General features: G+C 37.0%; 2 protein-coding genes across 2 annotated transcripts; both read left to right on the top strand.

The window, feature by feature from the left end:
• Positions 1-437: 437 nt before the first annotated feature.
• Positions 438-2,136, top strand: LOC137719809 (elicitor-responsive protein 3). The gene is made up of 5 exons (XM_068458824.1): positions 438-504; positions 805-870; positions 1,470-1,608; positions 1,744-1,879; positions 2,056-2,136. Exons 1-5 carry the CDS (start codon positions 438-440, stop codon positions 2,134-2,136), a joined length of 489 nt encoding a protein of 162 aa, XP_068314925.1.
• A 4,063-nt stretch (positions 2,137-6,199) lies between these two features.
• Positions 6,200-9,066, top strand: LOC137721519 (rop guanine nucleotide exchange factor 3-like). The gene is made up of 6 exons (XM_068460612.1): positions 6,200-6,512; positions 6,744-6,860; positions 6,960-7,114; positions 7,198-7,671; positions 8,091-8,435; positions 8,638-9,066. Exons 1-6 carry the CDS (start codon positions 6,200-6,202, stop codon positions 8,758-8,760), a joined length of 1,527 nt encoding a protein of 508 aa, XP_068316713.1. The 3' UTR covers positions 8,761-9,066.
• The last annotated feature ends 9,096 nt before the right edge of the window (positions 9,067-18,162 follow it).

Genomic DNA, 18,162 nt, shown 5'->3' with positions numbered 1-18,162 from the left:
GTGTAGGAATAGACGCTCTTAATTACTTGAGCTACAAACTCTTTGTACAAAATTGCATGGTTCAAAGTTTTGTTTGTTGTTACATTGGAGGAAATAAACACATCAAAAATATATATCATCTTCATCATTTATAAAAGTTAAATAAGATCTCATCCAACTAAGTGAAAACAAATGCGGCTACAATTCACTCTTTTAACGGTTTTTTTTTTTTTTTTTTTACATTAATACCAGAAAAAAAAAAAACATGTTTTAATTCAATGACATGAAACATCTATGAATGGCTTCTTTAAACGCTCAGACTTAGTCCTTTAAACGTCCAATTAATTAGTGAACCTGCCATGCACCATTAGTTTCATTTTCTAATTATATTACAACATTATATATACCATACAAGTACTTTATGTGAAATATGAGTGAATGCCCACATGCCGCCATCCATGAAAGGAGGAACTCTTGAAGTGCTTCTTGTTGATGCCGAAGACATTAGGCACACAAATCTTCTTGGTAAGCCATGGTTATATGATTTAAAACTCTCCATCCTTCTCGAAATGAGCAATTTCCTTATAAGTTTTGTACGCGCTAAGGTTTAGTAAAATTCATACGGGGATTATCACACAGCAGTAGATTTCACTTATGTTTACTACAAATCAACACTACGCGTACTAGGAAATCTATGTAAAAAAATAAAATATTCTCGAACTAATATTTGAGCTAATATTTGAGCGCGTTAGACAAATTACGCTCAATTACTGTTAAAGTGTCCCTTTAGGGATTAAATCGAAAATTCCAAAATTACTGTTACAGGTAGACCATCCTACTACGTGATCATAAAGTGTGGAAATCAAGAATACAGAAGCAAGCAATCATCAGGTGTTCTTAAATTTATTCTTCTCTGGACTCCCATTTGGATTATTATATATGCTATATATACATAGGAGGTATTTGTTGATTTGCCCTTGAACTTGTATGCAGCTGCCAATTTCCCATTGAATTTTAATTTTAGCCTATTACTTATTGAACTTTTTTAATTAGCAAATTTTTATCTTGAACTTTAACATTAACCAATTACCTCTCTGAACTTTTATAAATAGTCAATTCCTCACTTGGCTTTAGATTTTAAAAACTTTCATTTAATTTTTCATCCATCCAATTTTTCATCCTTTTTGCCCTCATATAGTTGTCATGTGTTGTTTTCGTGATTAAGATGGATGAGAATTTTTAAAATTTAATGTTATGGGGCAAATTGGCTATTTATAAAAATTTAGGAGGTAATCAACTAAAATTAAAGTTAAAAGGGAAATTGGCTAACTATAAAAGTTCAAAGAGGTAATCGGCTAAAATTAAAGTTCACGGGAGAAATTGACAGCTCTATACAAGGTCAAGGGCAAATCGACAAATATGCCGATATACATATACATACAGCATTCCTTAGCTAATTAATTAAATTGGGTTCTGTGATGCATATGCAGATGAAGATGAAAGAGTTAGCTGGAATGAAAAATTCACGTTTGAATTCCCCTTATCAAATTGGAAAAAGTTGACTCATCTCAAACTCAGAATTATGGACACTGAATTATTCACAGATGCTGGATTTGTTGGTGAAACCATGTACTTAAATGCCTTAATCTCTCGTTTTTACCGTAAACTAAATTATGTGCACGTTATTCCTAAATCTCATTTTCTGCTAATTAATCATTAATCTTTTCTTTTTCTCAACAACGAGCTTTAATTTCTGCCATGCAGAATTCATCTTGGTGGGATAGTTACTGAGGGAAAGGACAGAGGATTTATTGAACTAAAACCAGCTCCATACAATGTGGTGCTTGAAGATGACACCTATAAAGGAGAGATAAAAATTGGATTTCGATTTACTGCAAATGTACGTATATACTTACATTGTTGACAAATTAATAAATCATGCAATCAAACAAGATTTTATAATCGAGGATTCTCATTGAGTCCAGCAACGCACGTAACATGTTAGACTGTTAAGTACGTTAACCAACAAGAGAACATTTCTCAAGTTTATTTGTCAACTTCTTTTTGCAATGCTAGACATGTTGCATGATGATTGTACTATATATGCATGTAGAAAGAATCGCATGTGGTAGAGACAAGGGAATTCTCGGCAGATGACAAGACTAAACCAAGAGGATCAATCTGTAGGAGCATTGCCAACTTCTGGAGAATTTTATGGTGGAGGTTCTTGTTTTGTCACAGAACGGATTCTAAAAATAAACATACTTAGGGAATCACATCATGAGTATAATATGTATTGGAATCAGTATTCTTTTTCTTTATATTGGCATGTTATACTTCAAAACAATTCATTGTTTGTCTTAATAAGAAACGAAAATGACGAAATGATGTGATCTTCACACTTAAAAAAAATCCATCAATACAAAGTGCAAATATTTTATCACTAGAATTATAATTAACTTATGTGCTAATTGTTAGTCTGATAATAACATATGATACATCTTCAAGATTAAGAAACCATACATATAGATATACATACACTTGAAACCTAAATCTTAAAGGGCCATAGATTTTGGTGAATATTTACATAAATGATTACATATTTTTGAGGTAAAACAATAACGACTTAATTATAACATTAATACAATGTATAAACTTAAAATAAGGCATCATGGACTAAATTTGAGAGTCTTTAAATCAAAGACTCAAAAGCGAAAAATAAGGCCAACTTGGTGAAGGTAATAGTCACCGTACTGGTGGATATGTGGCCTTGACGAGCACAAAGAAGTAGTTAAGGAAAGCAAGTCACATCCAAAAAGCCTAAAGATGTTCGATCCTGACAACTAGAAATTCAATTAATTTATAACTCACCATATGATAGATTTTGCACATAATATCACCAAATAAAACTAGCAAGGGAACATTCTTTAAATACAAGTATTGTTGACTTTGAAAATAAACTGCAAAAGAAGCCAATAGTAACCGCTATAATAGAGGCTATGCACGCAAAACCATCAACAAAACTACGAGTAGTATCAGGATAATCACACCATCTTTACTATATATGAGACTCAGATGAGGGACAATCGCATAAAAGCAAATCTAACACGTACAAAAGCGGAACTAACAACTATAAAACCACATCATAAAAACTAAGCCCAATCTTTTGCCATACCTACACTACCCAAAAACACCTACTAATTCTCAAAATTTTAAATCATGAGTGCCACCGTTGAATAAGCATATGATGAGAGTATCAATGTCACATCAGGGAAATGAGAGATTTGCATATGCTTATAAATAGTTGTGCTACTCCCCATATTACTAATTAGTTTTATGATGGAATCTCAACTTTCTTCACGGTATCAGAGCAGGTTGTCATGCGTGTGAAATCCAACGGTCACAGGTGCTCCACCACCAAATTTGTGTTGTCCACATGCTAGGCTTGAAAACTCGCCGCATGCGAAGGGTGTGTTAAGAGTATCAATCTCACATGGGAGAAAAGAGAAACCTTGAGTGTGCTTATAAATTGTTGGGTTACTCCACATCTGAATAATTGTTGAACAAGGGGCACATGTCCAACGTGGATGGTGGCACACAGAATAGCTAGATTGGCTTTATGTCATGATTTTGAGTTTTATTGGTTTGAAGAATCTTCGTATTTCATCTATTGGCTTTATTTCATGATTTTGAGTTTTATTAGTTTGAGGAACCTCTAAATTTAATGTGCAATGTTATCCCAGACGATTATATTTCTCTTTCGATCAAACAAAATTTCTGTCGTTTTATCTAACAAAATAAAAAATTAGATAAAGACTAAGTCAACAAAAATGGACTATTATTCACCACACTAGACTAGAAAAAGGAAAACAAAAAAAGGAGGAACAAAAGTAGAAGTGCTTCTCATTCCTTCTCCCCTAATTTTATCATTTTGTTATGATTCAAATAACAATTCGTTATACTTAGCATTTCCCACTCGGCGCCTGACAATTTTTATTCTATCTATCTCTCAAGGCTTCAAAGGCTAGAATTAAGAAACCAAGTCTCAAAGAAATCATAAAACGATTGGGATATCATGAGATTTTAATGCGGAGTAGGCCGAATTTACTGGTTTCAAGTATATAGGCAACAAGCAGATGACATTTTACCGGAATGGCCGAACGTAATGATATCTATACATTTTAGGACGAGTTCGATCCTACCAATCCTCCTTCCTCTAATAACTAACAATTTAATCTACTAAACTATCGTTTGTCAAAAAAAAAAAAAAAAAAAAAAGGCAACAATAATGCAGGCAAGACGAGCACAACATCAACATAGAGAGTCAGATTCATGAATTGATCAATTGAGGGAATAAAAAAACGTTTGACCTTAAATATAATTATGATACATCCCCTAGTATTAATTACTGTATGTCAACCTTCTCACGCATCCAAAGCACGAAGAATGGATTATGGGAGGCACGTCTATACAACACTTTCAGAAGCAAAATTTTGCTTTCAATATTCAAGTCTTATTTTTTCGGTTGGTCCAATAATAATACAAATTACAAATTTAGAAAGAGATTAATATAAAGCTTGTGCATGTGCTTTCTAATCTAACCTCCGACCAGGCTAACTGAAATATGTCATATTAAATTTCACAAACTTGCAACTAAGATCCCCATGTTCTATTTTACTTTTTTTATTTTTTTTTAAATTTTTAGGTCCAAAGACATAATAGCTATGGAATTTTCGTTTCTTCTCAAAATTAGCCCACCAAGGAAATCAAGAGAAATTCATTTGATGAATAAGTAGAGTTCTTTCTTTCGTTTTAGACTTTACTATATACTCTTGGTTTACGATAAATAATGCCCCCGACATAGGGAGAATCACACAATCCCTAAGCATTCTACAATTTCTCACCACTCTCACCCTCTCTCTCCTTTAGAAAATCGTCCACAACAAGAATAATGCTAGCTCGGCACACCAAATTTTTGCACCAAATGATATTGCATCAATCAAATCTTTACTTCAATTTAAATTGGAATTTGATTAATAATTGCAACAAAATTTATAAGGCGTAAAACGTGCCACGTCATTTGGTGAGTGCATGAATTTGGTGTACGTAGCACACCACCAAAAAGAAACTGCAAGACTAAAAATCAGAGAACCAAAAACAAGGTAGATGGAGGTGATTATGGCATGAGGAAAGTTGATTAAGGTTGAGGGAGGTAATGGAGGCTCGACAGAGATATCAAAGTTAGCCAACTTGATGGAGATAATTAAGCACAATTAACAAATGTGACCCATAAATTTGGTTACGTCTCATTCACAAGCACTTATAGAAGAAAATATTGATTAGTCAATACAAATCTTAACATACACAACACGTATATGCATCCATATTAAAACTAAATTATTATTTCTTAATTTAATCTGCAAAACTGTTTCCAAATTATTATTTATTATCCCTTCTAAACGTTATTATATTTCACATACTCAGAGATTCATGAATATAACCCTGCAGAGCCATATGTACATGATGTTCCTGTCCAACTAGGATGCAGTCCACCTGTCTGAAATTCAACCATTTTTGCTTCTGGGTTTGTGCTGTTTAATATCATCACTCAAGAACTCGACGATCGGACGGCTAGCATGTTACATTTTCCACGATCATGGTGATGTGAGCACTTCATTTTTCTGGGAAAACTTTCCTTTTAGAAAGGGAAAAAAGAATGTTTGAAGATCAAAGGCAAATGCTAAGGAGGAGGGAAGTATTTCAAACGGTCTTCAGCCAACTTCAACAGTTCAAATTCAAATCCATGCATTAAAAGGTAAAAAGAAAGAATGTTACACCGTTTTCTTTTTTCAATCAGCCGTTTGCTTTTCAATAATTTTCAAATTTCAGTTGGTTTCACCCCAAAAAATCCCTCCAAGATTGCTTTTTTGCTTTAAATTTTAGCTGCATATCAGTCAATAATTTATTTTTGGTCCTCCTAACAAAAAACCTATCTCAAACCCCTTTTGCTTTTGTTTCAAAGCATAAGATACATACCTTTTTTTCATCTTTCTTTTTCACATTTTTATTTCTAATTCAAAATTGTAGAATATAAACCAAATCCCAGGTCTTATTTTTGGACTGTGAGTCCTACAACTAACCCAAATTGTTACATTTAAATGATTAAATTCTGTGCAGGTTTTTGTGATTTTAGACTTGGACCTCAAGTTTTGGAGCTGCAATGGACAATTCACCAAGCTATGATGAACACTATGATCTTGGTTACCAGCCTTCACCTTCTTCTGTGGATCAAACTGATCATTCGCTCACAGAAACTTCAACAAGTGGCAATTCTTTCATGTACCACCGGACAAATTCAGAGACCTCGGCTTACTCTGAGTCTGTGGATGACAGCAGTTACTCTGGTGAAGCTTCTCCTTGGTTCTACCCAAATGTAAAATCCAACCCGGTGTCTCTTACCAGACTTGGAATGAAGCAGTACAATACGAATGCTTCCGATGATAAGCTTGAAGATCACAACGCTGTTGATTCAGGTGGGTTTCAGTTATGTTTATGAAGGGGAGGGAAATCATTTCGGCACGCCCTTTTCCTTCTGCGTACCTTCCTTTTTTCCGGCCTTTGGATGGATTAATCCAAAGGGAAATCAAGGGATAGAAATAGACAGAAGTATGCACAGAAGAAGAAAAAGAGCGTGTGGAAATCACTTCCCCACCATAAAACAATTTAAAAGCACTAATAAGTGATTGGAATATGCAATTTGGCAGAGCTTGAGATGATGAAAGAAAGATTTGCAAAACTCTTGTTGGGTGAAGACATGTCAGGAAGTGGGAAAGGTGTATGCACTGCGGTCACGATCTCAAATTCGATAACCAACCTTTATGGTAACTCTCTGTCTGCAAATTTTGAAGATCAATAAGAACTTAATATGTCGATTTTTTCGATTTCAATCTCAATGAGTCAACTTTTCGGATTTTCTGCAGCCACGGTGTTTGGACAAAACTTGAGGCTAGAGCCATTGAATCCTGAGAAGAAAGCAATGTGGAAGAGGGAGATGAACTGTCTTTTATCAGTCTGTGATTACATGGTAGAACTCATCCCCATATCACAAAACTTACAAGAGGGGGCACAAGTGGAGGTAATTGTCAAGAACCCGACTTTCGTTGGATCACGTTCGGCTATCTTTGCTTGTTCATAACATTTTGTGTGTTGGTCTTTCAGTTGATGGAAAGCAGGCCAAGATCGGATCTTTATGTCAATCTTCCAGCTTTGCAAAAACTTGATGCAATGCTCATTGTAAGACTTGCCTTGTGTGATAAGAAATCACATATTTTTCTCAAAACAGAGCAAGTCTTTTTCAATCAAGGGCTGAAAGTTCATGACTTTCTTTTCTTTTGGCAGGAAGTACTTGACAGTTTCCAGGATACAGAATTCTGGTATGCAGAAAAAGGAAGCATGTCATCAAATTCAACGCGAACAGGATCTTTTCGTAGGGTGGTTGTTCAGCGGAATGAGGAGAAATGGTGGTTGCCTATTCCATGCGTTCCTCCGGGAGGCCTGTCTGAGAAGGCAAGGAAGCATTTGAAACACAAACGCGACAGTTGTAATCAAATTCATAAAGCAGCCATGGCAATCAACAGCAGTATTCTTGCCGAGATGGAAATCCCAGACTCATACATGTCAACTCTTCCGAAGGTAAGTCCTCAATCAACCAACATAAGTTTTGTTGTGGTCAAATTTGAACCCTGAACCCTTTTAACTTGAAGTTTGGGGTCGATTTAATCCTATAGTTGATCCTAATGAAATTCTACAAACTTGCTAGATAGCTATGGTTTATAAGAATAAGATTGCAAGAATTGCAACCATTTAATGCTGGAAAGCTAGGGAAATGATATCCGCACATTTTTTTTCTCCTTCCGCACACCCACGTTTATTTTTTCCCTTGATTTTCTTTTGATTATACAATTCAAAGGCTAAAAATGGATACGAGTACGCTGGGGAGAAAACGAGTACACGGAAATCACTTCCCTTCTACATTGGTTCGTTTTGTTTCTTGTAAAATAGTAGGTTTTATATAACTTGGTTTTATTCTTCTACAAAACAATTTTTCTCAGAGCGGAAAAGCTTGTCTGGGAGACTCCATATACCGCTACATGTGCACCATGGACAAGTTCTCCCCAGACCATCTTCTGGACTGCCTCGACATAGCAACTGAACTGGAAGCACTTGATCTTGCTGACAGGGTAGAAGCCTCGATGTACACGTGGAGGCGTAAAGCGTGCATGAGCAACTCAAAATCTTCCTGGATCATGGTGAAAGATCTGATGTCGGAAACAGACTGGAATGACAAGAATTATGTTTTGGCAGAGAGAGCCGAGTGCTTGCTGCTCTGTTTGAAGGAGAGGTATCCTGAGCTCTCTCAGACATCCTTGGACACATGCAAGATCCAATGCAATAGGGTAAGCACATTCAACTGTCACTACTAAGTTACTAACCGATATGAATCACACGAACATTTTCGACAGGTGCTAAATTCGTTCAACAAATAACGTGACAGACATGACAATATCTTGTTAGAAAACGAGTAAAACACGATTCCTTCGAGCACCTGTAAAATTTTGACTAATTGATCCAAGTGTTTTCATATCGGCGTTTTTGCAGGATGTGGGGCAGGCAGTGCTAGAGAGCTACTCAAGAGTGTTGGAGAGTTTGGCATTCAACATTGTTGCTTGGATTGAAGATGTAATTTGTGTTGACAGATCCGCGAGAAACCAAGACAAATAAAGAGACTGCAATGCAACTGAGTTCGAGCATTCTTCTCAAATCCAACGTTTGATTCCACGAATTTTGAAACAGTTTAACTTGGCTACTTAATTACTTATATTAAGCTAATTTTTAGTGTTTCTCACCACTCAGTACTACGGTCTGGTGGTATTCCTTTTTACTTGTGAGTGAGAGGTTTTAGGTTCGAATCTCGTGGATGGCAAATTCGATACCAAATTAGGTTGTCTATTTTGTGGCGTAGCTGAACTTCCCCCTTCCCTTAGTGTAAAATATACCGTTGTACTAAAAAAAAAAAAAAATTAGTGTTTCCCATTCTACGTTTTAAGAAACTTGGCATGAATTTGTACATAAGCATCCAATAAACCATATCAAACAAATTTTAAGTTTTGTAGAATTTCTATGTATCTGAAATCCTCTATTTCATGAAGCTTGCATGAAATCCTCTATTTCATGAAGCTTGCATGATGGGAGGGTTAGCGTGTCAAGACATGCCATGCATTCTGGCGACAACTCACGAGGCTTGTTATGTTCGACATGCACTTTTCTAACACTTTACCTACAATTTTAGAATAATTAAAAAAAATGATCTAGGAAAGAGTAGACCCCGGGGCCTAAAATTAGTTTTTTAGAAATTTATACAAAACAGGACACTAGTCATATATGAACGTGTTCTTACCAGTAAGAACATGTTCATTAGTAGAGCTGAAAATTTACTCATGTTCTTACCGGTGAGGACATGTTCATTAGTTAAGCTGGAAATATACCAACGTTCTTATATTGGTATCATATGTGAATTTCACTTAAGTCTCCCATGGTACTAATTTTATTATTTAGAACATTCCGAGACATGTTGACCAAAAATCAACTCTCGGTCAACGATGGGATCCACAACAATCCGCAAATCCGATTTATGATCCATAACTTTCCAAAGTCCACATTATGCTTCGAGGATAACATACTAAAGTTTCATTATGATCCAATGGTCGAATTGTCGTCAATCACGCAAACAAGTGGCGGTCCAAATTGATCACCACACCAAACAATTGAATCTTTGGAAACCAAGCTAGACATAGGTTCACATGGTCACTAGAAGGTATTTAAAACCTAGACAACACTCATGAACGATCCCACGCACCGCCACACGCGGTGGAAGTCACGATGGAGGGTTTACAAACCCCGAATTTTAACATTAACTAGAGGAGCTCAAATTTATGTGGTAGCTAGAGCTCAACAAGAGAAACACTTTTCACAACTAGGCCGACGATAAATTCTAACCGGAAACCGTCCAATTTCACCGGAGAAAACCGGATTCCTAGGTGTTCTAAACACCCAACTCTAAAACGAATACGAAAGCACAAACTAAGCATACCCACTTGAAGATTATGAAGAGTAGATGAAGTTTCATACCTCACTCGAAGGAAATCATTGCCGGAATCGCCGGAAAAATGATAAAACCGCCGGAAAAGTTGTGGACTTTGAGACCTCGAACTGCAAAGATGGAAAATAAAAGAGAAAATCTAACATCACAAAGATGTAGGGCTCGTCAAGAGCTTTCCATGGACACCAAGATCATCCAAAACGGAGCTCGGATGAAAAAGATACAAGCGGGTCAAGTTTGATGGGTTTATGGGTCAATTTCTCCCTAAAAACGGGTAGGCAGCTCTTCCCCCCCATTTTTCCGAAAAACTCCCTTCTTCCTGGAGGTTTCCCTCCCATTTAATTTAAAGCAATTTGGTAATATTACCAAAATGCCACCAACTTTAAACGACTCTAACTTCTCCGTTCGGACTCGGAAATAAGATCTGTTTACGCTTACGCGCTCATGGAATCGAACTCTACCTAACCAATTCAAGAGTTGACCGAAAAGGTCGAGAAAATTAGAAATGACCAAAGTAACCCTCATTTCGTTTTTCTCAAATTTGGAAAAATAAAGAACTAGTTCCAATCAAATCTTCGAAATACGTCAAAAATAAAATAAAATAATAATTTTAGGGATGGGATATCACATCCTCCCCACCTTATAAAAATTTCGCCCCTGAAATTTCCATAAGCCAAAGTACAAGGAACTACCACACCACTATTCGAACTCATATTGACAACCACGTCATCAACATCGGATAAGGATCTCGCCCTTCTCTTCGACACCAAGAATTTAACCAACTTCACTTTCGATACTTCAAGAATTCGAAATTACGAATCCAAGAAGTATCCCCCCACTAACGCTTTTGTCAATCAAATCCAACACGGGGATTTCAAGACAACCACTTCACCACGAAACTAAACTTCTACCTCAACGACTAACTCACTAAGGAAACTTTAGCCACCAGATTCAAAGGAACACAAAGTTCTCGGACAGAACACTTGGAATAAGAAGACAACGAAACTGATACGAATTGAATCACCACAACCAATGTAAATGATTCGAACGAAAGATCAACATAGCTACCCAATCCATATCCCATAGGCTAGACGTACTAGTGTCTCCCCCCAAGGTTCACAAATTTAAGGAACTCAAAATTTGACACCACCGATAAAACAGGGCAAGCATCAGCGTCCGCTGAAAATTCAAAGGTCCAGGGACCAATGCTCTGATACCATAAAAGTTGTCACGCCCCAATCCCGACATACGTCCCGAATTGACACGTGACGTCACCAAAAATCCGTATCTATCATATCCCACCTCTGGGATATGGGCAAGCACAACTCAAAATCGAATCACATAGTTATTTTCGTATGTTTTATGGCTGCATCTAACCTTCCCGTTAGACTACCTACGTACCCTAAACAGGGATCAAGCCATTCGTAGTTCGTCATGCACAATAATTGACATATAACCTACTCCAATTAAGTCGAAAGGTATAACGTTTCTCAATCAATCAATAGAACTCGACAAGCATGAAATTACTTGACTCAGGGTTACATAACAACCCATCTGAAAATCATGATTTCCCCTCCATCAATATATAGGCAATTATGTCACAACATGATACCGCAATTCACAACATATATCATTTTCAAGAACCAACGATGTACAATACCATTCTCTAGCCACATTTATCAACGAGTCTAGTCATAACCATAACCATGGTATCCAACATATCAATCCCACATGACGATTTACTTTTTCCACTTCAACCATCACATAATTCATCACGTTTTCCACCTTATAATCGCATTTCATAGTGTGTAACATAGTTAAGAATCAACAAAGTACACATTAATCTCTAGAAGTATTAATCGACTAAAATACTCATGATGACCCCACTCATATCCAACGTCATTCCATAATCACCTCAATCAATAATGTCAACCATCACATCATCAATAACACATACAACAAGTCGAAACGCAAGGCTAGTGCAACACAATTCAGTTGAAGACTACATCTTTGGAAAAGGGGATTTTGGACCACCCAACGGACCAAGGCTCCAAAGGGGATTCCGGACCATCACTCAACGGAATCCAAACAGAACTCAGTTCCAATCCACCCAATAGAATTGAACGGAAGTCCAAGAAATATAACAACGGCTCGAAGGAACAAGACATGATTCAAGTTACCCAATTCATGAAACTCAACGAACGAAGCAATATTGAGCAAAATCCACATCACAATGGGTCATCGGTCATTTACTAGACCTCACATCTCCCAAGCAATTCAATATGCGTTTCAATCACATGTCACAACCATTTCCAATACACAAGTCAAATCACATTTCACTTCATCATACTAATCACTATACTTCCAACATTATATTTCAATACATAGCTTGTAACATGTCAAGGAATCACGAAGTACAATATTAACATTTAATTACGTTAAGCAATCAGTGAGATAACATATCATTTCATGAATTTAATTAAAGAACTCTACATAATTCCCAATTTGGGTTAAGAATAATAACATGGTAATTCTAATTTATTTTCACAATATCCATTGTGAGTAATTCCCATCTACTCGAATTTAGGATTCTAAATCACCTTACGGAATGAACTAGAGCAAGGATTCCGGACCACTCAACGGAATCCAACAACATTGGGTTCCGGACCACTCAACGGAACCAAAATATCAAGCGGTTTCTCATAATCTACCCATACCTGTCATATGTAAAGTCAATGCCAATATTATGGAATTGGTGCACTGGCAACTCAGGCACTCAAATAAGCTGAGAGGCTCGGGTGAGGGACAATAAAATAAGCATGTGATACAATAATAAAACCAACCGTCAATCATAATTTATAAACCTTGAATATAAATCTTTCATAAGAAATCAATACCAAACTTTTGAAAACACCGAGGGAGTCACCCAAACATCCAAAAGTTCATTCCAAACAACCATAGCATCTCACATCCATATTCACATACACACAATGAAAGTAGAAGTAGGGCGACATAGTTCATCCAAAGCCTACACCTTTGCAACCATCTCAAACTAAACTCAATGAACTAAGGTGGATACAATCCCGGACCATCACTCAACGGGATCACGGAGTAAGAGGGATTCCGGACCATCACTCAACGGAACCCAAACCAAGATACGATTTCTGACCATCACTCAACGGAATCGCGGAGTACATTGCATAACCACCAATCGATGAAACAACACATGAATCAAGTTACTCAAGTTATAAAAGCTCAACGAAACAAGAAATGAAATAATGAAACGAGCATTGACACATGTTTCAAAGCAACAAACCCCATGACAAATGGGTTAACGGTCCACCACTAGCCATCACCTCATCAAATCAAGCCAATCATACAAAACAAACCATGTTTCCAATATGCACGTCAAATCCCACTTCATATAACTATATCATTGGCTAAATATGAAAATTAACAATTTATAGGAAAAATGATTATAAAGCCATTTCATATTCACACATATTAATGAAGGAAGATTTGTGAAAAACAAGTTCATTTGAGCAACATCAACAACATGCAATTAACAATTAAAAGGCGGAATCATGTTTATATGCACTCAAAAACAAAACTTAACCCATGAACTTCAAAGCCTAGTAGATAGGTGAACCAAGACTCAACTCAAAACAAAGTGAGTTGAGAAATCAATACCTTTGTAGATTCCTCTTTGCATAAGCAAAGGCTAATCACCCAAAGAGAGGGCCTTCATTCCTTGCATCTTAGATCCATGGATTTGGATGGATGAAAAAGGTTTCTCCAAGTTCCCAAAATTGAGAACCTCTAAGTCTCCACACCAAGGCATATTGTAGAAGAAATGAGTGACCTAGAGGAAGTAAGATTGCTAGTTTTTCCCCTCTAGATTGGCCGGCCTCTTTGAGAGCAAAGGGAGGTTTTTGTTCTCATCTTTTCTCCTTAGAAAACCCTTCATGAATTTTGGCTATAAAGTCATACTTATTCCTTAATTCATTTGAGTGGCAAACTTGTAAATAAGTCCAAAACCACTCCTTCTCTAACATGGTCGGCCATATGGGATTTATTGGGCTATTTGGGCCTTTGTGAATCATTATTCATTAAGTTGTCACACAACTTAAGTCAATGGACTCGACGTTCGAAGCCCATTGGGCCTTAAGGTCCAAAACTATCCCGAGGTCTTTTAACGAACTTATTCGTTTGATTAATAATCATATTAATTAATCCTTGCCATAAATAATTAAACAATTTAATTATTCTTACTCATCTCCGTTGAATCTTCAATCTCTACCTTACACGGTGTACGATCCATTAGGTTCCTTTTAGCGAGGCAGTGGGCGATTCAAACTCTTTCAAATCGATTGTGAATTGAAACTTACTTTCAATTCTCCCTTTAGTGTTTATACACGTTTAGGGCTTCCACAAACCATGAGTGACACCTAGCAGCATATCATGGTTACCCAAGCTAATCAGAAGAGGTGGAGAACCTATTCAGTTTAGGATTACAAATACAATACGGTCTTTCTCTAATACAATACTCTTGACCACATTGTTTGGTTTGATAGTTTATTCATGTCTACTATCCAACCTTGAATGTGATCTGGAACGCATTCCAACATCTATTCATACCCTGGCCAGAGATTCTAAATCATATCATAGAGTATTCTCCCTCAAACAGTTTGAAGGTTAGAGATCCCTTGTTGCGCATTCACTTACCTCCATGGCTAAGTGGCTTAACCCCGACGATGCCGTGGACACCCTGATAGAGTGACTTTTGACATAATCAAAGATCAAGTACCTAACCACAAGACAGCTGTGATGCCTCAGGTCAAAGGACTACTTTGCATTATCACAACCATGAGTTCTCATGTGACATGAATATGAGAACTCCTCGTTGATCGTGTTCAGTGAACTCATTCTCTATTGAGCACCTACATGCTTGTCTTGGTGTCACTCACACCAATGACTCGAGACTAGTCACTTTCCCTGAGAGAAGACACAACACGTACTGATCTTAACGGACTGTCAATGCCCAATTGGCAATCCTATGATCAGGAACGTTTAGGATGTGTCTACGAAAGAATGGTCTCATGAATCTAACTTCTTTAGATCGCATTCTCCCAATCACATATTCCTTGGACTTATCGTTTAAGTATATAACATTTATATGAGACGGCTCAAACAATAATGTTTGCCCTTAATATTAAACTAGATTAGTTTAACATGTGAAATGTCCATAAAGTATCATCATATGATTGGTTTTAGGGCACATTTCCAACAATTAAAGTCACTCACATTTCATCATAACATACCATCTATGTAATTCAAACACCTTTCGAATATGCACGTCAATTCACATACCACGATCATCATCAGTACACAAGCCAAATCATGTTTGATAAACATAGGTCTACGGCTATATATATATATATATATATATATATATATATATAAATATATACTCACATTTCAATAGAATCACATTATAAGACCAAGTCAAATTCACATATGATACCAATATAAGAAATCAAGGTAATGACCATATCACACATGTTCAAGTCACTATCTAACCAATGTAGGCCCACTAGACTTCACTTAAGTCTCCCATGGTACTAATTTTATTATTTAGAACATTCCGAGACATGTTGACCAAAAATCAACTCTCGGTCAACGATAGGATCCACAACAATCCGCAAATCCGATTTATGATCCATAACTTTCCAAAGTCCACATTATGCTTCGAGGATAACATACTAAAGTTTCATTATGATCCAATGGTCGAATTGTCGTCAATCACGCAAACAAGTGGCGGTCCAAATTGATCACCACACCAAACAATTGAATCTTTGGAAACCAAGCTAGACATAGGTTCACATGGTCACTAGAAGGTATTTAAAACCTAGACAACACTCATGAACGATCCCACGCACCGCCACACGCGGTGGAAGTCACGATGGAGGGTTTACAAACCCCGAATTTCAACATTAACTAGAGGAGCTCAAATTTACGTGGTAGCTAGATCTCAACAAGAGAAACACTTTTCACAACTAGGCCGACGATAAATTCTAACCGGAAACCGTCCAATTTCACCGGAGAAAACCGGATTCCTAGGTGTTCTAAACACCCAACTCTAAAACGAATACGAAAGCACAAACTAAGCATACCCACTTGAAGATTATGAAGAGTAGATGAAGTTTCATACCTCACTCGAAGGAAATCATTGCCGGAATAGCCGGAAAAATGATAAAACCGCCGGAAAAGTCGTGGACTTTGAGACCTCGAACTGCAAAGATGGAAAAGAAAAGAGAAAATCTAACATCACAGAGATGTAGGGCTCGTCAAGAGCTTTCCATGGACACCAAGATCATCCAAAACGGAGCTCGGATGAAAAAGATACAAGCGGGTCAAGTTTGGTGGGTTTATGGGTCAATTTCTCCCTAAAAACGGGTTAGGCAGCTCTTCCCCCCCCCCCCCCCATTTTTCCGAAAAACTCCCTTCTTCCTGAGGTTTCCCTCCCATTTAATTTATAGCAATTTGGTAATATTACCAAAATGCCACCAACTTTAAACGACTCTAACTTCTCCGTTTGGACTCGGAAATAAGATCTGTTTACGCCTACACGCTCATGGAATCGAACTCTACCTAACCAATTCAAGAGTTGACCGAAAAGGTCGAGAAAATTAGAAATGACCAAAGTAACCCTCATTTCGTTTTTCTCAAATTTGGAAAAATAAAGAACTAGTTCCAATCAAATCTTCGAAATACGTCAAGAATAAAATAAAATAATAATTTTAGGGATGGGATATCACACTCGTTATGGCGTGCCACGATGGGAGGGTTAGAGTGTCAAGACAAGTCATGGCTTGTCAAGACATGTGACATGTCATCGCATGTCAACAACGATGTTTTAGCGTGCCACAATGATAGGTTAGTGTGTCAAAGTGTTAGAAAAATACATGGCATGACACACTAACCTTCGCATTGTGGCATGCCAAAACATCGTTGTTGGTCCCGATATGACAAGAGTCGCGAATTGTCGTCAGAATGCATGTCATGACATGCCATGCATTTTGTTGATAATTTGCTATGTTTGTTATGACGTGCTACGATGGGAGGGTTAGCGTGTCAAGACAAGTCATTCCTTGCATTCTGGCGACAACTCACGAGGCTTGTTATGACATGAATTTTTCTAACACTTTTTCGTATTGAATTAAAAAAAAATTAAAAAATATATATCTAGGAAAGAGGAGACCCCGGGGCCTAAATAGAAATTAGTACAAAACTGGATTGTAGTCATATATGAACATGTCGGTAAGAACATGTTCATTAGTAGAGTTGAAAATTTACACATGTTCCTACCAGTGAGAACATGCTCATTAGTTGAGCTGAAAATATACAAGCGTTCTTACCGGTAATAACCTTTGTAAATTTTCAGCTCAATCAGTTAACATATTCTTACTAGTAAGAACCCTTCATATATAATTGCCTACTATGTTGTAGTAATTTTAAAAATAATAATAATTTAAGGCTTCAGGGTCTACTCCTTCTTAGATCTTTTTTTTTTTCCATGCATTTTGTCAACACTTTGCCTACTATTTCAAAATAATTTAGAAGCGAGGCTCGTGTCAAGGCTAATAGCAATGTTTTCGCTTGTCACGATGTGAGGATTAGCGTGTCAAAATGTTAGAAAAATGCATGGCATGTCAAGCTCATCCTCGTATCGTGGCATGCCAAAACATTGATGTTGGCCTCGAGACGACAAGCATCGCAAATTGTCGGCAAAATGGATGTCATGACACGACAAGCATTATGTCAACACTTTGCCTACTATTTCCTAGATCCTTTTTTTTTTACATGCATTTTGCCAACACTTTGCCTACTACTTCGGAATAATTTAGAGGGGCAGGCAGCCCTAGAACGCTACTCAAGAGTGTTGGCGAGTGTGGCATTCAACATTGTTGCTCGGATTGAAGATGTAATTTGTGTTGACAGATCCGTGAGAAACCAAGACAAAT

This window comes from Pyrus communis, chromosome 16, assembly GCF_963583255.1.
Source record: "Pyrus communis chromosome 16, drPyrComm1.1, whole genome shotgun sequence".
NCBI classification, from domain to species: domain Eukaryota; kingdom Viridiplantae; phylum Streptophyta; class Magnoliopsida; order Rosales; family Rosaceae; genus Pyrus; species Pyrus communis.
This window is presented reverse-complemented; position numbering and strand designations above follow the sequence as displayed.